Genomic DNA, 14,078 nt, shown 5'->3' on the forward strand with positions numbered 1-14,078 from the left:
CCACCAGCTTTTTGTTGAGATGGAGTCTCGCTCTGTCACCCAGGCTGGAGTGCAGTGGCGTGATATCGGCTCACTGCAACCTCCACCCCCTAGGATTCAAGTGATTCTCGTGCCTCAGCCTCCTGAGTAGCTGGGATTACTAGTGCGTGCCACCACACCCGACTACTTTTTGTATTTTTAGTAGAGATTGGGTTTGCCATGTTGCCTAGGCTGGTCTTGAACTCCTGGACTCAAGTGATCCACCTGCCTCAGCCTCCCAAAGTGCTGGGATTATAGGTGTGAGCCACGACAACTGGCCGAGAACCACCCATTTTTGAGATGATAAACAAGAGGCTCAAACAGGTTAAGTGACTTGCCCTACATCACACGGCGACTGAGAAGACAGCACAGATTCCAGCCCAGGTATCATCCATCGACTGGTAAAATCTGACCATACCTAAGTCTAGGAGACAATGCTAGTTTCTGCCTTCTCTAGACTACCAGGAGTTTGTGGCCTTGTAGGAACCAATCACTCCTTTCACATTTTGGCATGTCAGGCCCACTCTGTTTTAGCCTGGCTAACTCACTCCTCTATACTTCCTTAGCCTAGGTGTTACAAACTCAAGGCAGGTGGTTAGTTGTTTTACTACTTGCATGGGAGACAAGTGGTGTTCCTTCTTGTTAAAACCATAGTTAGCACCTGCTGCCGGCCTGCTTTTGCGATTGTGGTCTTTGGTAGCAAGACTAACCAAAAGGTGTAGTTTTCTGAATGGGGAGTCCAAAGATCTGGCTCTCTCACTTATTCAAGGAAATGGCTTAGAGAGACCATCCATCCTGCCTGTCAGGATTTCAGCTTCTCCACCTATAAAACTAAGGGAGCTGGGCTAATAGACTTGAGTGGTGATATGGTAAGGTAAAAATAGACAAACGTACCTGTTATGGCTGCTGCTACCCCCCATCTGGAAGGTGCCACCTCTCTGCACAGCAAGGCGAGTATACTGGACCCCACGGTTGCCACTTAAGCGACTGGTGAAAGCTGGAAGGAAAGAAAAAGAAAACTGAGATTGTGGAGAGGGTGTAAACTGGATATAGGTAATACAAAGGTAAGAAAACATAGCCTCATCTGGCTAAAGCTTTCCAGAGCCCTCCCACTTGCCTCCCTCTGTACCCGGGCTTCGGAGAATAGCAGAAAGTGCGGAGGTGCTACTGTGCCCAAACAGACGCTCATGCATGAGCTGTCGCTGCCGGGCTTCTTGCTCTCGTCTCAGGGCTTGAGCCTCAGCTGCAATGTCAGGTGGCATCACAGCTAACACACTGTCCTCCATATCCTCTAGGACACTACGGCGCAGGTCTGAGGGCAGAGTCTGGATGAAGGTCACAGGGTCCATAGGGGTGTCTGAGCTGGCATTCTGTGCTAGTTCTCGTCGCTGCTGCTCAGCTCTCTGCTGTGCCAGTACCTATGGAGCAGAAAAAGTCAATGAGGGCATTTCTCCTGCCAGGCAGCCTGGCCCCACCACCTTCCCGCTCACATACTTCCTCCTGAATGGCTGGAGGCAGGGCAGCCAGAAACTCAGGGCTCACTTCAGTCACACCAGGATTCCCCACCACTGCAGGCGCTGAGCTATTTGTGGAGGGGGCAGTCCGGGTTGGTGGACGAATGCCTAGCTGGTTCTGTAGAACTTCCCGACGGATGTCATCAGGCAGGGCAGCCAGAAAAGAGGGGTCCACACCTTCAGGGAGACTGATACCTGAAGGGAGATATAACATGTGAAGGGATTCACGCCTTATTAATTGCTTGAGACGGGGTCTTGGTCTGTTGCCCAGGCTGGAGTGTAGTGGTGCAACCCTTGCCTCACTGCAGCGTTGAGCTCCTGGGCTCAAGTCTTCCTGCCTCAGCATCTTGAGTAGCTGGGACTACAGGCATGCACCAAAATGCCTGGCTAATTTACATATATATTTTTGTAGAGATGGAGTCTCCCTATGTTGCCCAGGCTGGTCTTAAACTCTTGGCTTCAAGTGATCCTCTGACCTCTGCTTCCCAAATTTTCAGGATTACAGGCATGAGCCACCGCGCCCAGCCTCTCACACCTCTATTGGTGCCTAATATGTACTTGGAGAAAATAAACCCATGTCACTCCTTGAGGGAAACCAGTGTATATGTCTTCACTGCTTGCAAGACATGGGACACAGAGAAGGCCCACCCCACCTTCCCTGGGCTCAGAACAGCTTTTGTTATTTGCTAGACTGCATGCACTGTTACTTACCCTTCATAAATAACCTACCACGCAGATATCATCACCCCCTCGGTATCATTCATGATCACAGAAATTAAATAATGACCCTAGGTTATAAAAGGTAGAAGTGGCAGAGTGGGGGAATTTGAGTGAGCCAAGATCAGTCTGACTCCTAAGGCTGGACCCGTTTCATTATGCCATACCAGCACCCCCCCTTATTGTCAGTCCTCCCACATACATGCCCTCCATCTAAATGGAACTGTTTGGCTGGTGGGCATTTCCATGCCAAGGGCTACTAGAAGCCAAAACAATCCCAGGATGACCTGGGCATACACGGAACTCACCCGCAAGGGGATCTTCTTCTTCACTGCTTGTTGAAGGCAACGGCTCTTCTAGGATTCCTCGGGAATCTGCTCCAGAAATGGCCACGGCAGAATCTCTGGTGGAAGAGCTCTCAGAGGATGCAGGTGGGGAGCTGAGGGAAATCATGCTCAGGTTGCTGTCTGTATTATGTCTTCTCGTTTATAAAACACTGCTACAATACCCCTTTCTCACAGAAACCAGGTTTATCTCCCCAGCATAACAAGCATGTCCATTAGTTGACGAGTATGAAATGTGCTTTGAAAGACCCTCCAATATATCCTACCCTTCTTTTGCCCACACATGCTTACCTGTCCTCAGGTGGCTGGGCAGATTCCCCTGACCCATCACTCCTGCCTTGCACTTCCGCCACAGCTGGTGGGGCATCCCCAGGAGTGGAGCTGCCTGCTCTGGGCTGCTCAGAACTGCCAGCTGCTGAAGTGTCACCCACAGCCTCCTCTAAGGTACAGGAAGCCAGGCTGCTTGTATCCATAGGAGAGCCTTCCAGCTGACTGCTGACAGCCGTCAGTGCATCAGAATCCTCAGCTCTCTCTGGGGAAAGTGAGGCTAGGAAGAAGTCGCAGGGAGAGATTACGTTTCTATCTGGAACCGGGGCAAAATGACAGATAAGGTGTCTTTGATAGGGCTGCTTCCTTAGGGGCATCTCAGCTCAGATTTCTCACTTCTCCCTTGCTGTCCCCCTCTCAATCTCACTTTGAGATTTCTAAGGTTCAGCTGAAGCCCTTTCTATCAATTCTTGAACATTTACTGTGTTCCAGGCATGCCTGTGAAACATCTTCCTTAGGCAATCCAGGTAAGGGATTTTTTTTTGGCAGGGGGATGGAGTCTCACTCTGTTGCCCAGGCTGGCGTACAGTGGCGCAATCTCGGCTCACTGCAATCTCCGCCTCCTGGGTTCAAGCAATTCTCTGCCTCAGCCTCCTGAGGAGCTGGGATTACAGGCACCTGCTACCACGCCCGGCCAGTTTTTTGTATTTTTAGTAGAGATGGGGTTTCACCATCTTGGCCAGGCTGATCTTGAATTCCTGACCTCATGATCCACCTGCCTCGGCCTCCCAAAGTGCTTGGATTACAGGTGTGAGCCACCGCGCCCAGCCCGGGTAAGGGATTTTTTCACTTTGATTCACTGCAGGCACCACTTGCACGTGCATATCCCTGTAGTTCTCTAAATAAACAAGGTTTCGGTAGGGCGCAGTGGCTCATGCCTGTAATCCAAGCACTTTGGGAGGCCGAGGCGGGTGGATCACCTGAGGTCAGGAGTTCCAGATCAGCCTGGCCAACATGGCAAAACCTCATCTTTACTAAAAATACAAAAATCAGCTGGGCATGGTGGCGTGCACCTGTAGTCCCAGTTACTTGGGAGGCTGAGGCAGGACAATCACTCCAACCTGGGTGGCGGAGGTTGCAGTGAGCCAAGACCACACCACTGCACTGCAGCCTGGGTGACAGAGCGAGACTTTTTCTCAAAAAATAAATAAATAAAAATAAAATAAAATTAACAAGGTTCCTTGAAAGAAAAAACTGACACCTTAAGGTCTCTCCAGAGAACTTCACAAGCAAGATGGTATAGAGCAGGGATGGCAAGCAGGTATCAATTTATCCTGTTGAAATACTGCTGAGAAGACTTTTCAGGCCCCATTTCAAACCAGTGAGAAATAGTGTCATGAGATAAACAGTGTCTGCCAGGAGAATGGGAGAGCTCTAAGTGTGGGATGACATGCTTGCCATCCTGGGAACTGTGGAAGGAGAGAGTAAGCTTTAAAGTCAGACAGATCTGGGTTTTAATTCTAGTTCAACCACTTATAGAGTGACTTGGGCTAATTATTTCATTTCTGAGTTTCAGTTTACTCATGTAAATAACACCATCGATTTTGGAGAGTTTTTTTTCCCCCCCAATAGAGATGGGGTCTCACTATGTTGCCCAGGCTGGTCTCAAACTCCTGAGCTCAAATGATCCCCCTGCCTCAGCCTCCCAAAGTGCTGGGATTATGAGTCATCATACCCAGCTGGAGAGTTGTTTTTAAATAATAAGCCTGGGGTGATGGCCCAGAAACAGAGTAATTGCCTCAATGAACTGTTGGTATCATCACCAATATCATTAGACATTCAACTATCACCAGTTCAGGACCTCAACTTCACTTAAGAAAGTGAATGCGCAAGACGAGATCTTATTATTTGAGAAGTTGAACTCCTACTATTTCTCCCAAGCAAGAGAGCAAAGAGAAGCTACAAAGACATCCTTTCTTCCCTCTTGTTTCATCCTCCCCAAATGTTGAAATTCTACTCACTTATAGTGGGAGCTGGGGATAACTCCATCTGAGTTGTTTCTGCTTCCCCACTTGGCCTTGTGGGACCCAATTCCTCTGGCTCTACAGGCATCAATAGCTGTGTAGAGCTGCCCCCTTCTCCAGCTGGAGACTGCAGCTCCTGAGGAACCTCTCCCAAAGCTGGTGGGGTTGGGAGTGTTGGTTGCTGTTGTGAGGATTGCAGAGTGCCAAGGGTCTCCTTGGACTCAGATGTAGCTGCATCAGTTGAAGATGGGGTTGTTGGGTAGCTGTCAGGCATAGGCGTCCCATCTTTCTCGGAAAGAACAATAATAGTGGTTAAGGGGCAACCAGCCAATGATGAGAGAAGCCACCCCAATCAGCAAATGTGGCCTGATAAGTATCCCACCCAGCCAGTGATCATCCGCACAACAAAAATACTCCAAGGAACATCTCTGGTCTGGTATACTAAGGATGAAGGTTAAGGCACAGTGCTATCTCTGTCCTAAGAATGCAAGAACTGGAGCTCTGACTCTGTGGATTCTAAGAATAAAATCCTTTCTGTGCCCTGCAGGTGGAAGGGGGAAGATGTCAGGCCATATAGGGTGAGGCTAAATGTCTCTGACCTATAGGTACGCAGAAAATCTAACTACCAAAATCCTATTGATCCTCCCACTTCATCTATTTGGAGCAAGAAATGGTCAGAATTTCGTTCAAAACTCTATTTGTTTTTTTTTGGAGACAGGGTCTCACTGTTGCCCAGGCTGGAGTGTAGTGGCACAATCATGGCTCACTGCAGCCTTCACCTCCCGGGCTCAGGTGATCCTCCCACCTCAGCCTCCCAAGTAGCTGAGACTATAGGCATGTGCCACCACACCTGACTAATTTTTTGTATATTTAGTAGAGACAGGGTCTTGCCATGTTGCCCAGGCTGGTCTCAAACTCCTAAGCTCTAGCAATCCACCCACCTCGGCCTCCCAAAGTGCTGGGATTACAGGCGTGAGCCACTGCGTCCAGCCCTTCAAAATCTTTTTTTTTCTTCCTGAGACAGAGTCTTGCTCTGTTGCCCAGGCTGGAGTGCAGTGGCGTGTTCTCAGCTCACTGAAGCCTCCACTTCCTGGGTTCAAGCAATTCTCCTGCCTCAGCCTCCTGAGTAGCTGGGACCACAGGCGAGTGTCACCAAGCCTGGCTAATTTTTGTATTTTGAGTAGTGGCGGGGTTTCGCCGTGTTGGCCAGGTTGGTCTCGAACTCCTGACCTCAGGTGATCCACCCGCCTCGGCCTCCCAAAAGTGCTGGGATTACAGGCATGAACCACTGCGCCTGGCCCAAAATTCTTAAAGTATGCTCTCCATTCCCTTGCACACATTCCTGTTCTATTACTAATAAAATGCAATCATTACACAGTTGAAGAATAGCAAAATGAGTTCATGCCCAAAGGTAAAATAATTATATGCTCCAATTAATGAAAGACAAGTCACTTTATAATGACATCTGCCTCACCCTAAACACCATCTGTCCCCTTCCATGTCTCTTTTCTTCCAGTCCAAATTATCCAAGGAACATCTACAACTTTGTCTGATGGAGGCAACACTGCTAAGACTAAGTGTGAATATGCCACACACCAGGGAAAGTAGTAAGTTGTATAGTTATCTTCTAATTGGGGCCTAATATCCCTACCCCACAACAATACAACTTACTACCTCACCCTGGCATGAGCAGAATCCTCTAATAAGGGCAGCAGGCAAAAGGCCATTTTACATGGTGACAGACTCTTTTAAAGATCTTTTGCTAGATTAAGGGTACCAAGGCATCTACCCTACTTCACTGCTTTAAAAAATATTGTGCAGGCTTTGGTACAATCATTTTCCAACTCAAGTGCGAAAGGAGACAGGTGTAGGGAGGCAGAAGAATGTTCTGAGGAAATACGGGTGGGGGAGACATATGATATCACATGAACCAACTGATAGAATCACAAAATGGCTACTGACCATTGTTAAGAAGATCAGAGGGAATAGGAAACATACGGCAGTCATACCACTAAGCCCAGAGAGCTACCTTCATGAACAGCACACTATCCAAGACAATGTTCCTAGACTTTTAGATTCCATGGACCAATAAAATTTAATTAAAAAAAGAACAAAAAGTAGAGACTAATGTAGGGGTTGCCAACTTTTAGTTTAGCCATGTAAGAAAAAACATCCAATCAACATCATTTAATAAAAATATTTTGGTACCACAGAATTAGGAATATGATCTCTAAATACAAAAACAGCCTTTTAAATGGAATAAATTCAGCTTTATGAAAAAGGCATTAAAGCTCCTTGATTTTGTTCGTTTCCACAGAGGACTGGCATTTGAGAACCACTGTCATCAGTTATTCTCATGAAGTGCCACACCATGGTGGTCATCAAAGGACCAGCCACTTCAAAGATGTACATGAACATGCTGTTTCAGAGGACAGAGTTGCAGTCAGGAAATGAACAAGACACATGACCTCATTACCCATGCCAGAACAAAGTAGATAATAACCAGAACAAGAACCTGAACAGAGCCAGTCGGAGAAGAAGTGTACCACCGTGGGAAAGACAGTAGACTGTATAGTTATCTCCAAGATGGGGTATGACCCTAAAACTATACAATCTACTACCTCATCCCACAGAGCACCAGTGTCCATCTTCAGCCTATGTGGGCCAGCTACTCGGAACTATCAGGATAAAGAAGCAACCAATTGATTAGTAAGAAGGGAGAAAGGGAAGGAGAGTTACCTGAGAGATTCTGTTCAGTGGAGTCATTTGACTTAGATGCAGTACACTGCAAAAAGAAGGGATAGACCAATGTGGGACTTTGCAAGCACCTAAGATAGAGGTCAACTGTAATAGTCACCATCCTCCACCCAGACCATCTAGGAGTTCAGTGATCTAATGGAGAATGCTTTGGCCATGTGACCAAAGGAAGGTGATCATTTCACTGTGCAAATATATGACCAATTTCTCTATACATACTCAGGTTCAAGAATGGTTTGGGGCTGAGGGGGAAATAAATATGGAAGGAAACGATAATAAAAACCCCTTAGGAATGGGCACGATCATGATCATTCTAGCAAGAATTTCTTGGTTTCATCTATGTATTTTTTCCCTTCATGGGGCTTATTTTTTATTTTGTCCACTCTACTCTTTTCAGTCACAGGCTAGGTTCACTTATTTTTCATCCTATATCAAGTGTGAAACAATGTGTGTATTAGGTAAAAAGTTCTATATAAAGATATTTGTTAGATCAACCTTGTTATTTTAACTGAACACTTCACTACCCTTATTTTTAATCTACCTGATTCCTTAACTGCTGAGTAGGGTATACTAAAGTCTTTCACTCTCAAGTCTTATTTCTTTGTATTTCTATCAGTTTTTCCCCCTTTTATATCAAGTGATACACTGTAATGTATAATTCTATCAACATTTACTCAGACATTTAAAAGATCTCTGTCTGAGGTCCCAGAAGTTTCAGAAAAAAGTAGGTAACTTCCTTCTAAACCAAAATTGTATTAGTGATTTTATACATGTGAGCCCTAGAAAAAATGACATGTGGTGATGGGGTTCAGAGTACAAACATTTTCTCTGATCTGACACCTAGGCTGATCTTACTCAAATGACGGAATGGGGTCATCTCGGTAAGATTCCCCACACTGGCAGTTCACCGACAGAAATGGAAGTGGGCGACTAAGAGCATGGACTTAGATAAGGTTTTTCTCCTTGTCTTGATGCTGTCCTTGGCGGTAGAGACTATGCAGTGTGACTGTTGAGTGAGAAGCCATTCTGCTTCTGGCTCCAGTTTTTCCCTTGACACTTGAGAAATCTCCCCTCTAGGTTTGAATTCTTTCCCCTAAAAACCAGGTCAATGTATGGTGAATTTGAAATAAAAAATTTCCCAGGTTCAACGTGAACGTTCTAGGATTCTTCAGTGATTCCTGGTGCCATGTGTATGCCAAAACCACATTACGGCAGACACAGTCAAAGATGAATCCTCCCAGCCCTTGGGAATCACCTGTGCACTCTGATCCCTGTTCTCCTTATCTTCTTTGCCTTTATCAGTTATCTTTGTTTCTTCCTCAGCCAGTTGTTTCCTGCGCTTCTCTCGCCTTTCTTCCAGCTCCTCATCCCTCAGGAATTCCAGGTGATTGACAATGGACACTTTAACCACTGTTTCAAAGAGGCAAAAATCAAAGGCTGCTCTGGTGGGGTCAGGGAGGAAGCCAAGAGGCAGAGCTTGTAGCCACAGAGAACCAGGGAAACAACTCTCCACACGTTTGCCCTAGCTCTGGAAGGCTCACTACTGCCCTGATAACCAAGCTGCCACGCACCTGAAACACAGTCATGCATGCTCTCAGCATCGAGAACTTTGCATTCTTCTGTCCAGCGGGTCAGGGCTGTGGGGATGCTGGACAGGGTTCCTGTAGGGACAGCAAAGGGGAATGAGATTCTTGGCCTTGTCAAGCATTAACTGATCCACCGATCCAAAAATTGCAGTATTTCCCTAAAAGGACCCAAGGTCTATCACAATGTTTAGAACATAACAAGTACCTAGAGACAATAAAGTTTTTGTTGCCCATGGCTAAGTCACTGAGTGGTTCTGACTGCTATAAAATGGGGGTTTTCTATAGGGCAGACACTGTCTTGCTTTTCCTCAGCAGGGAAAAAGTAGAATCTGACAAATTCTACCCTCCCTTTCACCACACAAACTTGCCTGCTTGGCTGGTAGCTGTGCTCTGATCATGGAAAAAGTCATCCAGCAGCTCATCATCAGAACGGGCGATGATGTGGACGTCATCGTTGCCTACCAGGAGGCGGGCCCGACCCCGGCTTTGTAGGGGAAGGCTGCTGCTCAGCTGAAGGATGTCAGCAGCAGCTGAGGGACCAAGCAACCTGTAGGGTAATGGTGGGTACCATGATCACTGTTAAGTCCAGAGGTGCCCTGCAACCTGTTACCATGAGATCCTCTTCATGCATCCTCTATTAAATGCAGAACATGATTATAAACCTGATGATGTGCACACAAGTCTAAGTTATTTTTCTGAATACCACCCTGGTTTTGTACTTAAGTTGTATATTATTCCATAGTTCCTGGCACCAAGTGGGTGTCAATAAGCTCCCACGTGCCAGGCACTGCGTCAGGTCACATTGCCTCCACTACACCCTCTCTGTTGTCTGTACACCAACCATTACAACACTTATATGCCTTTCTTTTACTTCTTAAGATTGTTTGTCTCACTAAACTCTAAGCCTGAGGGCAGGGATCTTGTCCCGTCTATATCTAAAGTGTTAAGTGCTTGGCATGAGACACTTAATAATTGCTAAATACATGCGCAGAACTATTGACATAATTTGGTATTCCCCAAAAGGCTGCACTCCCCAAAAGGCTGCACATGTAATCCACAAAGAAATGGAACAAATACCTTATTTGTGTGTATGACAAGAACATTAAGTGATGGACTATTTCCCCCAAGGTTAAGACAATGCTAAAGCACAGTGAAAATTCTTACAAGAGCTCCGATGAATCCAACAGATCTCTGTAACTCACCTCTGCAGTATAAGAGGAGGGTTGGGCTGGCGATTCCCAGGGTAGTGAACATGAATGGTGTGGCCAGTATTGGCCGTCAGCTGCCTTAGGGTCCTCTGACTGCGCCCGATGCCCTGGGTGAGACGAGTTGTTGAAGAGCCACTGCCCAGTGTCAGAGAACTGTGGTCTGCATGGCGCACCATCAGTGGATGGGTGGTAGGGATATTTCCTGGGGATGGGGGGATGTCTGCTGCAAGGACAATATGTAAAAGGGTCAGTGTCAAAAAGAAATTTCTTCCATGTTTGTTCAAGCAGAATCATGTCTCCTGGGCCTTACTTCCTCACACGGAAACCTGAGCTTTGTCCTTTCTCCCTCATTCCCACAACTCATCTACAATCACTGACACTACCATAGCTTATGCCATCATCTCTCACTTAGATACTGCAACAGCCTCCTAAATAGTACCTTTTCCCAATCCATTTTCCACACTACAGTCACAGTGATGCTTCTAGGCCCCTCAGATACATGCTGCTCCCTTCACCTTGAAGACTCCTCTCCCGCTTCTTTACCTGCTCTTCTGTTCTTGGCCTAAGATGTCACTTTCTCTGTGAAGCCTGACTTCCACAGATTGGGTTAGGTAACTCTTTACCTCTGTGCTCTCTTACTATAGTGCAATGTAATGCCTGCTTAGTTATGATTCCTAATAAACCACTCCTATGAAGAACGAGGACTGTTTTCTTCTTTACTGCTGTATCCCTAGTACCTAGGATACAGTAGGCACTCCTCAAATATTGTTCAATTTGCTGAATGGACAGAGGCTCAACTCTAAGGGAAACTGATGAAAATCACAAAAATGCAAAATAATCATAGATGTTATCTTCAAAGTTATCTAATCCAACCCATTTTTTTCTCGAACTTTTCATTTACAGGTGACAAACTGAGGCTCAAAGAGGTAAGAGATTAATTGGCCAAGAAAACAGACCAGAACAGTTCAGTGTTTTCTGCTACATCATGCTTGCGATTTAAGTTGTCAAGACCTGCCCTATCAAGACAGCTTGATTCTAAGAACTCGATTCTAACTTGACGCTAAAAGGGAAGTTTCACGGTGATGGGGGAGGAAGAGATTCACTCGTTCTCCCGAAAAGACGCATCCTGGATGAATAGAGTGAGTATGTTCAAATCTGCTCCCCAAAGCCAAGCTCAAAGGTGACCATTCAAACCCTCAAGATCTTGTGTTATGGACATAAGGATTATTGATTGCCCTGCCACTGTGGTGTGCACATGGGTGCCTGATGCAGTCAGCCTTGGTCTCTTTCTTTTTTTTAATCAAGCAAATCATCAAGTTGTCCAGGCTCTAAAATGGCTGCCTATTTACTGAGGTGAAGGGAACAAAAGCAGCCTCTCACTATTCCTTCTCCTAAGTATACACTAATGAGACAGATGGATTCAGATATCCCTTGCCCCAGGAAGTCAGCATAGGAAAAGAAGTGCTGTCTGTATCAGATCGGTTTGGTCCACTGCTTGGCTTACCCTAGAGAAGGGTATAAGAATCAAGAGAGAAAAACCCAGCTGAGCCCCTGTATCTTACTAGCACTGGAGAACATGTTGTCAAACTCAATGATGAGATCATCCTCCCGGTCAAAGCGCTCAAATCGGACCAAGGGAGAAGCGTTCATATCAGGATAATCCTCATCCAATTCCATCTCAGAGCCATCGTCGTCATCGTCTTCATCTCCCTCTTCACCTTCATCATCCTCCTTAAGGGAAAATAGGAGATGGAGAATTGCTGGAGGTAAGGGTTTTCTGAAGCCTGGTGCCATGGCCACATGTGCACATGAGGGAGGGAGACGCTGAGGCTAGCAACCCAGACTGTTGGTTTTCTGCAGCTCTATGTTCCCATGGAAGAGGTCATCTGAACCAACCCAAACGCAGTCCCCCCTCACCTGATCATCTTCCTCATCTTCCTCCTCCTCCTCCTCTTCATCCTGACTATCATCCTCATCCTCGTTACTGCCACTGCTGTCCTCTTCCTGAGTGTGCTCCTCCTCATCCTCAGGGTCCAGGATATTCATGGAATCTAAAACAAAGGGAGCACATTGGAGGACTAAACTGAGTAGCTAGAAAACAGGCTACTGTGCAGGCCAGCAGGCTGAGTGGGAAGGTGATGGGATATCTGACTCTATGAGAGGAAGAACCAGATCTGGGGTGATGTACAGACTTAGTGAGCCAGACCCGATTTCCTGAGAGTGCCAATCAATGCATCAACACACTGAGCAGGGTGGCTGAATGTGGAGGCTGGCTAGAGGGTGGTGCTTGAGGAGCCATGGTCTAGGACTTGGCCAAGTCTGCTGGTGCCCCCTTGCCTTTTCAGCCCTACTTTGCTATTGACTATATCCTGTTGGCAAGAGGGAACCTGGAGCGATGATAGCAGGCGGGTGAGAAGAAAGCGAACCAAGTAAGAAGTGACAAACTTTGGGCAAGCAGTAGTAACATGTTATTTGAAAAACTGGCTGAGGATAAAGTGGATGGTGTATGTCAGCGCATGCAGACAGATGCTTCCTTATTCTGCACATGTGGGCAGCTGCCTCCAGGAAAACCCTAGTGTAGTGTCTGTCAGACGTGCAGGGCAAGAAGGGAGGCCTTTCTGGCCTCGGCACTCTCACCTTCTCGGTTGGCCTGCAAGGTGGAAGCTTGGCTGAGGTTGGAAGGAGCTTCATCCATCAGCACGTCCTCTTGTGATTCATCCTCTCCACTTCTGCTCACTGAAGGTTACAGAGCAGAGCCTTCACTGAACAACAGAGGACTTCCCTTTCCAGACTGGGTGTGTCTAAAGTAGCTATGTACACCTAGCAGATATCCACTTTTTTTTGGATGAGGGAGAAGACCTGGATTGTCTGCTGTCAGCTAGCTAGGTGAGCTTGGCCAGTCACTTTACCTGTCTGAGTCTCAGTTTCCTCATCTGTAAAACAGGATGATCACATCTGCCCTGCCAATCCCACTAATTGTGAAACCACAGAGGATACTGGGTATAAAAAAGCTTTGTAAAACTTAAGAATACATGTCTACTTCCATTTATCCTTTGATTTCCTTGATCAACAAAGTAAAAACAAGTAACACATACACCCTCAGAGCCAGGTGACAGTAGGGTACCTTTGCCATTTTCCCTCTGAGATTTATAAAGGGCCACCCTCAGGGAATGATCATTCTTTTTACACTACTGAGACTCAGGGGCAGAAAGCCCCTGGACTTCATTGAAGAACTGAAAGGAAGCGCTTTCTCACCCTACAGCCTCCTCTAGGCCTCCATGAATAAACACTCTTTTGATGTGCTTGATGTATCATCTGTATCAATGGCCACTCCCACCACCTCCCCCCCACAGGCAACACTTCAGACTGCCACAGGCCTGTAGACGTCTTGTGAATTTCTCATCTGTAAGACCGTCAACATCAAGACAAGCAGCGATCTAGGCTGGCTATGAGCCCTTAGGCAGAGCTGAGCAAGCAGATGATGAGAAAAAGGGTCCTCCCAAGAGAGACTGAGGCAAAGGAAGAGGCTATACTCAGTTCTGGGGCTCTCACCTATAATTGTACTGTTCCCAGATCCGCCATCCCTCTCAAGCAACTCATCTATCAGGTCCTCCAGCTCATTCTCAACCTGGAGAGAAATAGA

At 46.7% G+C, this 14,078-nt stretch overlaps 1 protein-coding gene and 2 non-coding genes across 17 annotated transcripts in view; all 3 read right to left on the reverse strand.

Annotated features, from left to right (window-relative positions):
* The window catches only part of HUWE1 (HECT, UBA and WWE domain containing E3 ubiquitin protein ligase 1), a 150,586-nt gene that overhangs the window by 16,962 nt on the left and 119,546 nt on the right, over positions 1–14,078 (reverse strand). For 8 of the 15 annotated variants that reach the window (XR_010154904.1, XR_010154903.1, XM_016942964.3 and 5 more), the window contains 15 exons: positions 13,988–14,063; positions 13,073–13,171; positions 12,353–12,486; positions 11,998–12,166; positions 10,430–10,658; positions 9,596–9,774; positions 9,213–9,302; positions 8,897–9,051; positions 7,624–7,669; positions 4,882–5,169; positions 2,885–3,140; positions 2,558–2,688; positions 1,513–1,727; positions 1,148–1,436; positions 913–1,015 (listed from right to left, as the gene is read on the reverse strand). Coding sequence is in view for 13 of the 15 variants with exons in the window: in XM_016942964.3 (XP_016798453.1) it covers positions 913–1,015; positions 1,148–1,436; positions 1,513–1,727; positions 2,558–2,688; positions 2,885–3,140; positions 4,882–5,169; positions 7,624–7,669; positions 8,897–9,051; positions 9,213–9,302; positions 9,596–9,774; positions 10,430–10,658; positions 11,998–12,166; positions 12,353–12,486; positions 13,073–13,171; positions 13,988–14,063 (2,459 nt within the window). In the remaining 2 variants the exon portion in view is untranslated. The remainder of the gene's footprint in view (positions 1–912; positions 1,016–1,147; positions 1,437–1,512; positions 1,728–2,557; positions 2,689–2,884; positions 3,141–4,881; positions 5,170–7,623; positions 7,670–8,896; positions 9,052–9,212; positions 9,303–9,595; positions 9,775–10,429; positions 10,659–11,997; positions 12,167–12,352; positions 12,487–13,072; positions 13,172–13,987; positions 14,064–14,078) is intronic. The other 7 variants (XM_063804871.1, XM_063804870.1, XM_063804869.1 and 4 more) reach the window with 3 other exon arrangements.
* Positions 6,465–6,583, reverse strand: MIR98 (microRNA mir-98). Its single transcript, NR_032010.1, has one exon. It is a non-coding gene; the product is annotated as a microRNA mir-98 (primary transcript).
* On the reverse strand, positions 7,435–7,516 carry MIRLET7F-2 (microRNA let-7f-2). The gene has a single exon (NR_035555.1). It is a non-coding gene; the product is annotated as a microRNA let-7f-2 (primary transcript).

This window comes from Pan troglodytes, chromosome X, assembly GCF_028858775.2.
Source record: "Pan troglodytes isolate AG18354 chromosome X, NHGRI_mPanTro3-v2.0_pri, whole genome shotgun sequence".
Taxonomy (NCBI): Eukaryota; Metazoa; Chordata; class Mammalia; order Primates; family Hominidae; genus Pan; species Pan troglodytes.